Genomic DNA, 11,404 nt, shown 5'->3' with positions numbered 1-11,404 from the left:
TTCCAAGTGAAACAAAATATACTTGAATTGCGTATTTTATTATTATATCTCTGATTTTTCTCTCTCTAGATGGCTTCTTTCTCTCTCGGCGCACGCTACTAAAGTGCGTTAGCCATGGGCAAGAGGGCACGAAAACTATCAGAGAAAGCATAAATGGCGCAGGATGGAATAACACAGGCTACGCGAGGTCGGAAAAATAGGCAAGTGGAACTAACCAGCCCTAATCAAGCAACTCCAAACAGATTTGGGTCTTCTGAAACTGTGAATCGACGAAAGGAGAGTGACGAAGAATCACTAAGCTCAGTTCAAAAAGCTGCTGAAACATCGGAACATATTACAGAAAAGGCAAAGGAAGCCCAAATGATGATCAAACAAGCAAAGGAGACGGAGAAGGTAAACCAACTCTTAACTCAACAACAATGGGCTGGGATTATGCCCCCTGCGTTGGAACCCTCATCGTGTAGTGGTTCAAAATCTTGGGCAGATGAGGTTGAAGCAAATCTAAACCCACCGGAGAAGAGGAACTCGATTTGGGATAATTTTGACATCCCGGAGGTAACAAATGCTGATTTTAAGTTGGATTACATTGCTCCTGAGAAACATGGTGAGTCTAATATAATAGACATTGAAATTGAGGATATAGAATATGAAATTCTTTACTGGAAAACTGCTGTAGTGTGATATGTATTGGGGGCTCACCCCCCATTTGCAGTAATAAATGGGTATATACAGAGATTATGGGCTAAACATGGGTTGAACAAGGTAGCTATGCTGAAGAATGGGGCTGTACTTGATAGATATGACTCCATGGATGGTAAAAATGAGGTGTTACAAGGGGGGATATACCACTTTGACAACAAGCCATTTATTGTCAAAGCTTGGGACCCTGATATGGAATTTACCAGAGAAGAACTGTACTCAGTACCTATTTGGATTAAATTTCCAGGATTAGACTTTAAATACTGGAGCTCTACAGGTCTGAGCAAGGTTGGAAGTTTGATAAGGAAACCACTAATGGTTGATAAGAACACTGAGAAAAAGCAGGGTCTTAATTTTGCTAGAATTTTGGTAGAAGTAGACATGGATGCTAAGCTTCCAGACAAAGTACACTTCAGAAATGAGAAGGGCAGGGTGGTGGAACAGAAGATGGTATATGATTGGAAACCCACCCTCTGTAGCTTCCGTGACAAGTATGGGCACTCTTTGAAAGAATGTAGAAAGAAGAATCCAATTCCTCAGCAGCAGGAGGAAAAGGATCAACCAGCACCAGCTGTCCAGGTCCCCGCTATACAGGAGGAAAGAAGAGATGCAACATAAGGGGCTAGACAAAATGTTCAATAGAGGAAACCAGATAAGGGCCAGACTGCTAAACAAGTTCAGGTGGTGCAGACAAACATTCCAACTGGGAATCAGGTGAATAAACAAGCTAGCCAAGATGGGACTAATACACCAAAAGTACAACAAAAGGGGAAAGTTTGGGTGACCCCAATGAATGCTGCTAATTCACATAAGGGGGAAAAGAACACTCAGGCACAAGCAGAGATATCTAATTCGTTTCAGTCCCTGAATATGGCTGATGCATCCAAAAATCCAGTGGTAAATGTTGGTAAGCAACTAGGAGGCAAAGCCATTTCCAATAAAGGAGATGGCTAGTCTGCTATGTTGGAATGTTAGGGGTCTAAATGGCCCCAATAAACAGAGGGATGTCTTATCCCTCTGTAATAAAGAGCAGGTTGGCCTAGTGGGTTTGGTGGAAACAAAGGTGAAGAATAATAAAATGGTGGAGATAGTGAATAAGATGTTTGGGGGTTGGAAGTTTCTAACTAACCTTACATCACACTATAATGGTAGAATCCTACTAGTTTGGAGATCAGACTACTACAAGGTTAAACTGATTTCATAATCTACCCAGATGATAATATGTGAAGTGTGCTACATCCCTCTTCAAATCTCTTTTATATTATCAGTAGTATATGCTTTTAATACTAAAGATGAGACAAGGGAACTATGGTCTGAAATGGTGAATTATAGTAACTCATGTAACAAATCCTGGATTGCATTGGGAGACTTTAATTCTGTGCTACATTTAGATGACAAATTGGGTGGGAATCCTGTAACTTGGCCTGAAGTTGCAGATTTTCAAGACTGTATAGAGACTTGTAGGCTGATGGAATTACCCCAACAAGGGCAAAAATATACATGGAGTGACAGAAGATTTTTTTCAAAAATTGATTGGATGTTTATCAATTCATAATGGTTAAGTAGTATGCCTTCTTGTAGAGTAGTTTATCTACCTGAGGGAATAAGTGACCACTGTCCAGCAAAAGTGTCATTTCATAATCAACTAAATCGAGCCAGGAAAACTTTTCAGTATTGTAATGCTTGGTCTCAGCACCCTCTTTTTAGAGAAAAGGTGCAAACTATATGGAGTTCACAGATTGAAGGATGTCAAATGTGGAGAGTCGTGAGGAAGCTAAAATTGTTGAAGAGAGGTTTAAAGGAACTAAACTCTCAGTATTTTAGAAACATAGTCACAAAGGCAGCAAAGGATAAAGAAGATTTACTGCTAGCACAAGAGATGTTGCAAGCAGACCCTCTGAATGTGGTATTGGAGAAGGAAGAGAAGGCAAAACTTACAAAATATAGGCAGACATCTTACTTGGCAGAAATGTTTCTGCAACAACAAAGTAAAGCTACATGGTTGAAATTAGGTGATGACTGCACTAGATATTTCTTTGCAGTAATAAAACATAGGAGACTCCAGCAAGCAGTTACTCAAGTGAAAGATGTACAAGGTAATTGGCAATATAAGGAAGCTAACATTGCTAAGGTATTTGTGGACTATTATGTAGAATTGTTAGGGAAGAAAACAGGAACAAGAAAGGCTGCTTATCAGTGTTTTCTTAAACATGGGCCAGTACTTAATGCTGAACAACAGTTGGGGCTGCTTCAAGAATATACAAGCCAAGAGGTAAAAACTGCACTGTTCTAAATAGACAACAACAAAAGTCCAGGTCCAGATGGGTATAACAGTGGATTCTTTAAATCTGCCTGGGACATTGTAGGACATGAGATTATAGAAGCAGTACTTGAATTTTTTAGCAATGGCAAGTTACTGAGACAACTTAATTGTACTAGCATTGCCTTGATACCTAAACTTTCAGCCCCAGAATATGCCAGCCAATACAGGCCCATATCCTATCGTAATGTGCTCTATAAGTGCATTACCAAAATGATATGTATGAGGTTGAAAGGAGCTGTTGACAAAATAGTAGCAGACAATCAATCTGCATTTGTCCAGGGAAGATCAATGGTGCATAATGTCTTGATATGTCATGATTTTTTAAGACACTACAATAGACAAACAACACCTAGATGCATGATGAAGATAGATTTAAGGAAAGCATATGACGTGGTCAGCTGGGAGTTTGTGGAAGAGGCTCTAATGAGGTATGGTTTCCCCACCAGGTTCATAGAGTTGGTGATGACTTGTATTTCCACACCAATGTTTACTATCAAGGTTAATGGAGAGGGCTGGGAAGAGAGGATTAAGACAAGGGGATCCCATGTCTCCACTCATTTTTGTTTTGGTTATGGAATACTTATCAAGGACCTTGAAATGCATGAGTAACTTATCTGATTTTCACTATCATCCTATGTGCAAACAGGTCAAATTAACCTATCTAATTTTTGCAGATGACTTGATGATTTTCTGTAAAGGGGAAATGCAGTCAGTAAATAGAGTCATGGAAGCATTTCAGCATTTCAGCTGTGTCACTGGCCTAGTAGCTAACATGGATAAGTCAAGCATCTTTGTGGCAGGGGTGGATGAAGAGATAAAAGAACAGTTAATAAAAAGAACAGGATTTACTCTGGGATCACTTCCCATAAGATACCTTAGGCTACCACTTTCCTCTAAGAAGTGAGCAAAATGGAGTGTCACCAGCTTATTGGGAAAATTACTAGTAATATCACCATAGTATACTCAAAACAACTGTCTTATGCAGGGAGGCTTCAGGTTATAATCTCAGTACTGTTCTCAATACACAGTTTCTGGGGTTCAACATTTATACTTCCTCAAAGTGTGTTGAAGGAAGTCGACAAGAAATGCAGAGAGTATTTGTGGGGTGGCACAGAGGACAAGAGGAAGACAACACTAGTGGCCTGGGACAAGGTGTGTGTGTGCCAAAGAAAAATGGAGGGCTTAATATTAAAGGCAGCCAGAAGTGAAAATATAACTTCTGTTGGCAAACTGTTATGGCAACTAGCTAGAAAAAAAGATGACTTTTGGGTTAGATGGGTGCATGGTGTATATATGAAGAATAATAACAACATTTGGGAACATGTCCCTCCACAAGATAGCAGCTGGTATTGGAGGAAGTTGAATACAATGAAAGGGGAAATGATGAGGTGGTATACTCAACAAGGGGTTTATGTTCTGACAGCTAATGGGAAATATTCCATCTCAACTAGCTATGGTGCAATGTTGGGCCAACAGAGTAGACTCAGAGGATCAGAGCTAATATGGAGTAGTGTCCTTCAACCTAAACATCGTTTTATTCTCTGGCTTGCTGTACAGGGCAGATTACTCACCAAGAAGAGGCTCCAAAAATTGAATATTCCTGTATATAATACTCAATGTAGTTTGTGTGATGGTCAAGCCGCTGAAACACAGGTGCACTTGTTCTCAGATTGTGTTTGGACAAGGAGGATGTTAACTGCTATTATGCAATGGGCAGGGGTGCAAATACCACCAGGTGAAGCTAAACAAGTGCTGACAAGAATCAGGAGAAGGAGATGGAAGTAGTTCCATAAAGAGGTGATAACGGCCTTATGGGGGGCAATCATATACAATGTGTGGCAAGCAAGAAATAGGGCCATATTCAGAGGAACACTTGTAGATACTGATATAGTGATTACGCAGATTAAACAGGCTTTTGCTACCAGAATAGAGGCAGTTCGACATTCAAAAAAGGCTAGTAGATATGGTTCTTTAATACATCAGTTTTTTGTGTAAGTTGAGGCTTGTTGGAGACTTGATTGAATGATACCTTTCTTAGAAGGTGGTCATGAGATTAGGTACTCTGTCGGTGTAATTGATTTTGTTTGTTAATGGTAATATTTACATTTGTTACCAAAAAAATAAATAAGTTATCATATCTGTCCACATTCTTTGACAGATTTGAATTCAAGATCCTCGTCACCATTTATAATGTTGAGCGCTACATTGTATCAATGATACCGTCGACGGTCATTTGACATCAGTTCCAATGCAACATAATTTATTGAGATCTCTTCACTTTTCATCATTTTTAGGTACCTGAATCTTTCCCAAGGTTTTATGAAGTATTATGTCATGGTGCTCTTTTAAATCACTTGCCTCCTTATTATGACCATCTTGATCATTTGCTCCTCTCCTTCTTCAAGGAGTTTGACCTTTGGAACCGATTGGTCTATCTCCATAGACTCATTCTTTAAGGGATTTAATTCTAATTGGAGCATTTGTAGCGAAAATATAATATTCACTTTTGGGTCAGCAAATGCGTCTAGCAATTCACTTGAATTATCTTTTAAACGAGGATCATATCAGTGATAATTCATTACGTAAAACATATTTTCCAGCTGTTTATCATCTCTCCCCCTAATGTTAGAAAATCTAACATTTACCTCCCAACCTTATTTGGAGACCCACCTTTGTGCGTTATGGTGGAGCAATATAATTAACTCATATACCGCACATTCAAATTTTCAGATGGAAATTATTTGGTTCCTGACCGTGAACCAATTATGACAGGGGAACTTAATAACTTCTTGGCTTGATAAGTACAAGTGTTGCTTCATATTAAATAACATATCTCATCCCAAATTTCTTTTTGGGAGTTTTGTTCTCATAACCAATTGTTTAGCTATAATTGGAGGCATAAAATTTCTGTTAAACCAACTTTGATATAAAACCAGCATTATCAACATAATTTCATAGTTTGAAACTGTGCTTTTAATATAACAATTTGAGCAAACAATCTTGCAAAAATCAAATTGCAAGTTGATACCAAATGCACATGTGACCATAACATAGATGCATCTATTAAAATCATATAATAGTAAATCGGTCCACATGACAGGTGACTAGGCCCATATATATATCACCTTTTATACGTTCCAAAATCATGGGATACAATCCCATCTTTAGCTGGTAAATTAATCAATTTGTCATTATGAGAACAAGCAGCACAAGAGAATTCTTGAAGAATATTTTATTTTTTCAATTTATAATCACATGAATTCTCAATTATTTTCACATCACATTTGAACCCGGGATGGTCAACCGGTCATGCCAACACATATTTCTTTCAGTAAACTTCTAGTTTACTATCGCATGTGATTTCATCATCATGCTTATATTTTTGTAGTTCAAACAGGAGGAAAAGACGGGTAACCTTTCACATAAATATTTATAACCCGCTTCGATTGTAGTAATAAGAAGATATTAAATCTTCCCATAATTTATTGTCTCAATGTAATTCATATTTGACCAATGTCTTTGAAACTCAAAAAGTTTCTTTTGAGACTTACTACAACACCAATATTATGAACAATTCATTCCTCCAGGTAGTAACAAATTAGATTTTTCAGAGCCCCCAATTAATTATATACTATCACATTTTTCATAACACCATCCATATGGTGAACATCTCCTATTAGGGAGTAATTGCCGTTATGGTCATGGCCAAAACCTTATAAGCAATACTTATTTCTTACTTTTACCCTTTGGTAATTCATGATAAGACATATCACAATATTTATGACGTACTAAAAGTACGTGACCCTACCATTGACCAATTATGTCAAAACAATTATCGTTTCTCTCAAACCTTTCGTAGAGGTGAGTTGTGTGGTATTTATTCAATCATATATGAGCACAACCTTATCCATAATGTATTCACATTTCACTTTCAAAATGGGCGAGCATTCACGATGTTTATCGCAAGTCACATTCTCTTCAAAGAATAGACTATAATATAATCATATATACGTGCTTCATAAATTTTAATCATAAGCCCATTGTCTTTATCATATCCATAGATCCACCTCAACATCACCATGAAGTTGTATTCCTTTCTTTTGATGGAGGATTTACAAAATTTTATCAAATTAGGTCGAACGACAACCGCGTGCCTAATAACTTTTCATAAAATATTGATGACAAAATTACCTTCACCTTTAGAATGACCATTTAGAGAACTCATAATGTTCTTCCACTTATATTACGACAGTGATGATTAACATTATTTTGTCCTTTGCCACGTCCACGTTCATTCGTTTAACCACTTGTTTTCATTTAGACTTATTATGCACTGTTACCACATTCCCCTCACGGAATGGAGCATATCAAGTGGGATGGGCTTCACGAATTTACATCAAATATACACATTATTTTGCCTTAGTCATCATTATATCATCAATATAGTTCATCGGGACTCAAACCCAACGTCTTATCCATGTAAGGCGTGTTAGGACATAGTACGATGGGACTCAAACCCAACATCTTATCATCATGGTGCACCTGGACTTCTAACCCGATGTCTAATCTTCTTGGTAAGATGAGACTTGATTCCACTGCCTTACCTTCAACCAATGACATAATTGGCGAAAGTGTACTATGACTCATGCCTCGAGCCTTTGGAAAAATCATCATTTCTCGTCTTAGACACAAGTACATTAAATCAAAACATGACTTGAAATATAGATATTTTTTTTAAAGGTCACATTATTAAATTAATTTGCCTCCTGTCGGGATAGACATTAAGGGACAAATCTGCTATTGCACTCACTTTGTGCTCTAGATTTGTTTTCATCATTCCTTTCCTACAACAAAATATTATTACATTTCGACAAACATAAATACTTATAGAGCAAGATAAAAACTTACCATGAAAATGAGCATGTGGGCCAATATCTAAACATTACATAGAGATTTCACATATGCAAATTTTCTTGTGAAATTAATTTACCATTAGCATATCCCTTTGCGAACACACACAGAAAAAATAATATAATGCACATATCACAATGAATTAAAAGCAAGCATATCAGTAATAACATTTAGTGACAAAAACTTTCCGCCTCTGGAAAGAATCCTTTCATGAGAAAAGTCTTGTTGGCAAAACAAACTAACTTCTCAAGTTTATCAATTATTTAATTATTAATAACAATCAGTTTCCTATTTATAAGTTTTAATATACACAATATTATTTGAAATGCAAAAAGTCTTTTCGTATCTCATCCGATGGCTTGTAACATCACTGTCACTAAGCAAATTCCATAATAAAAAGTGTGGAAAGCAAATCTATAGTAAATATTGCATAAACAATACTATAATATCAAAAAGGCTGGAGATTTGCTTTTACTTATGAGTTGGGAATAAATAGAGACGTGGCTTGCCATATTTCCACTCATACACACCAAAAGGATCTTTGCTCTTTATTATTTTCTTGTAGCTAATGTGGAGATCTCAATCTCAAATAATTAGACAAATAAATTTATAAACATGGGCCAAGGTGTATTAAAAAGAGGAAAGAGTAATATACCTCAAATGGGAGCAAAAGAAAAGTGCAAATTTTTACCTTCTCCCATTCAGGAATTTTGTGGCAGACAAAAAATCCACCAGTAGAATATACCTTTTGGTTTCCTTGGAGGTTGAACAGAAAGAGATTTAGGTCAACTCATTTAGGTAAAAGACCATGCCATCTCACTTGGTTAGAGACTCGTGCTGATAACGTGTTGTAAAATCAACCTAAAAGAGCTATTACAATATATTAAAAGATGAAGGCAAGAACAATAAAGAGAGACGAGAAGAGAGCTTTATTATTCATCCAAGTATGTTCAAGTGTGTATAATATGAATTCATATGCCTCTATTTATAGTGGTGCATAGAGGCATATAGAAGGGTAGCTATAAATATGACATTCAACACATATTAGAATGTGGGGAAGATCATGAGTGAAGTGGGAGACATTACATTAAATCTTTGAGTTCATGGAGGAGGTTGAAATTTACTTCTAGAGTGGTGGACATCCACACTTATTATTTCATAACATAAACAACATTCACCTCAATATTATCACTTAATATACTAAATGATATTGGTGTAACTATTACACCCCCAACCCCATCCCCCGGTCTCAAAATATTTGTCATGTTTTTATTTACATGCCTTTAATAAAATATTAATAAAAATAGTATTTTGACTATTTTATTCTCTTAAAATATTTCAATATATACGCTCTCTCCTCAATAAATGTCCAAAAGCTCAAGGCTAAACTTTTCTTTTTGGTATTTGTACTTATCAAGTATGAGTAATTTTTTTTTTTTAATTTTTTTTGGATTACACGTCCAACAGATTATATTGGGTGGGAATTGAGGTAGGGGTAAGATAATGATGACCTGCCCCGTTAACAAACTTACTCTCCAAGTCACCGTAACTGCTGTTTCCCTCTATCCCTCTTTCTTACAGCACCCCACTTAACCGCTCTTTACCTCTATCCCCTCTTTCTTACAGCACCTATTAAACCGTTCTGTTCTTTTATTAACTCTAATTAAATAAATGTTTACTTGAGGTAAAACAAACTAGTTCCTTCTCATTCACCCTCTTTTCGACATTATGCAAAGAAACATGGACAACCAACACACTTATTGCACTACTTCTACAAATTATCTTCAACCCCTTGTTCTACAAAGTCAAGTATTTGGTGTTTATCATGAAGAAGAAAAGGCAGAAACATCAAGAAGATTCACCATGTTTGACACAAATGTCAGGTACGAACCTCATCAAAATCCTAGAAAGAAAAGAAGCAAATTGTTAAGAATTAATGATCATAGTACTCCTAGTACTTCTGGTGTTAGTAGTGAAAATGTTATTACTACTAAGCCTAAATGTGCCAAGAAACCACCAGACCCTAATGCACCAAAAATAACTAGGCCTTGTACTGAATGTGGCAAGAAATTTTGGTCATGGAAAGCACTTTTTGGTCATATGCGTTGTCACCCTGAACGTCAATGGCGTGGTATTAATCCTCCTCCCAATTTAAAACGACAAATTCGTTCTTCATTTTCCCAACAATTAACAGATGAAGATCATGAAATTGCACAGTGCTTATTACTCTTGGCTAATGGACCTAATAGTCTTGAAAATGTTGATCACTTTGTTATGGATGAAGGGGTTGGAGAAAAGGGTGTAATTGAATCAGGGACACTTTCTTCAGGGCTGAATCATAATTGTTGTAAATTTGAGTGTTCAACTTGCAAGAAAGTATTTGGTTCTCATCAGGCATTAGGTGGACATAGGGCTACTCATAAGAATGTCAGGGGTTGTTTTGCAAATACAAGAAACTATGGGGAATGTAGCCAGCAAGTAGAAGTTTTAGAAGATGGCAGCAATATGGGAATGATGTGCACTGATAGTGAAGATATAATTAGCAATGATAACAAGAGGTTGATGGTGCATAAGTGTAGTATATGTTTGAGAGTTTTCTCAAGTGGTCAAGCTTTGGGAGGACACAAAAGGTGTCATTGGGAAAAAGTCGGGGACGAAACAATAACAACAACAACAATAGCAGAGTCAGACTTAACACGAGCTGTCGATGTCAATGTCAATCGAAATGTGCAGGGAAATAATATTGATAATAATTTGGATCTCAATTTTCCTCCTGTTACAATCTCAGGTGATGATTCTTCAGCTTCTTATTCATCTATTTCAGGCTTGGAATTGGACTTGAGATTAGGGCTTTAATGTAGTAGTAGGAATTTGTAATAATGAAAAATGTAGAAAGGTTATTGCGTTGTGCATATACTGATATTAGTGTTTCATATATTGCCTAGGGATATAGGCTAAAGTTTCAATGATATTTGTGCTGTATCATATATAGGAATAGGAGTTTGACTAACTTTTTTGAAGGTTTTATTAATCCTTCTATATGTCTCCAACTATTAGGAGTCAGAATTTCAGTTGTGATTTGTGCTCCTTAATGTCACAACTCACATGTATATGTAATTGTATGAAGTAATAATATCTTGTGTGAAACAGCAGCATTGTTTACATCTAATTGAGTTGTTGCTGTAGTCCATTCAGATGTATATTTTGGTTTATATGATTTGTTTAGGTATATTATATTACGATTAGTTTGCTGCCAGGGATATATAAGTGATGCTGTAAGTTTGTTCAAGTAACACATTTGGGGAATTTGGGAAAAGAAACCATTAAATTAAGGGGAAATTTCACTACTAAAAAAACAGTGAAATTTGACCAAAATTTTTTACCACATGAGGTCGAAAAAGGCCAATTTTCGACCAAAATTTCGACCACAAGGCATGGTCGCTAACAGCTAGGGTGAAATTTTTTTCAACC

At 36.5% G+C, this 11,404-nt stretch overlaps 1 protein-coding gene across 1 annotated transcript; it reads left to right on the top strand.

The window, feature by feature from the left end:
* The first annotated feature begins 9,524 nt into the window (after positions 1-9,524).
* Positions 9,525-11,036, top strand: LOC132622390 (zinc finger protein ZAT3-like). Its single transcript, XM_060337001.1, has one exon. It carries the CDS (start codon positions 9,662-9,664, stop codon positions 10,787-10,789), a length of 1,128 nt encoding a protein of 375 aa, XP_060192984.1. The 5' UTR covers positions 9,525-9,661; the 3' UTR covers positions 10,790-11,036.
* Positions 11,037-11,404: the final 368 nt, after the last annotated feature.

The sequence above is a fragment of the Lycium barbarum genome, chromosome 2, assembly GCF_019175385.1.
Source record: "Lycium barbarum isolate Lr01 chromosome 2, ASM1917538v2, whole genome shotgun sequence".
Taxonomy (NCBI): domain Eukaryota; kingdom Viridiplantae; phylum Streptophyta; class Magnoliopsida; order Solanales; family Solanaceae; genus Lycium; species Lycium barbarum.
Note: the sequence above shows the minus strand (reverse complement) of the source record. Positions and strands in the feature narration are given on the sequence as shown.

Bases quoted from the DNA above. Each gene is read 5' to 3' on its own strand.
- LOC132622390 (XM_060337001.1), top strand. From the start codon at position 9,662: ATGCAAAGAAACATGGACAACCAACACACTTATTGCACTACTTCTACA.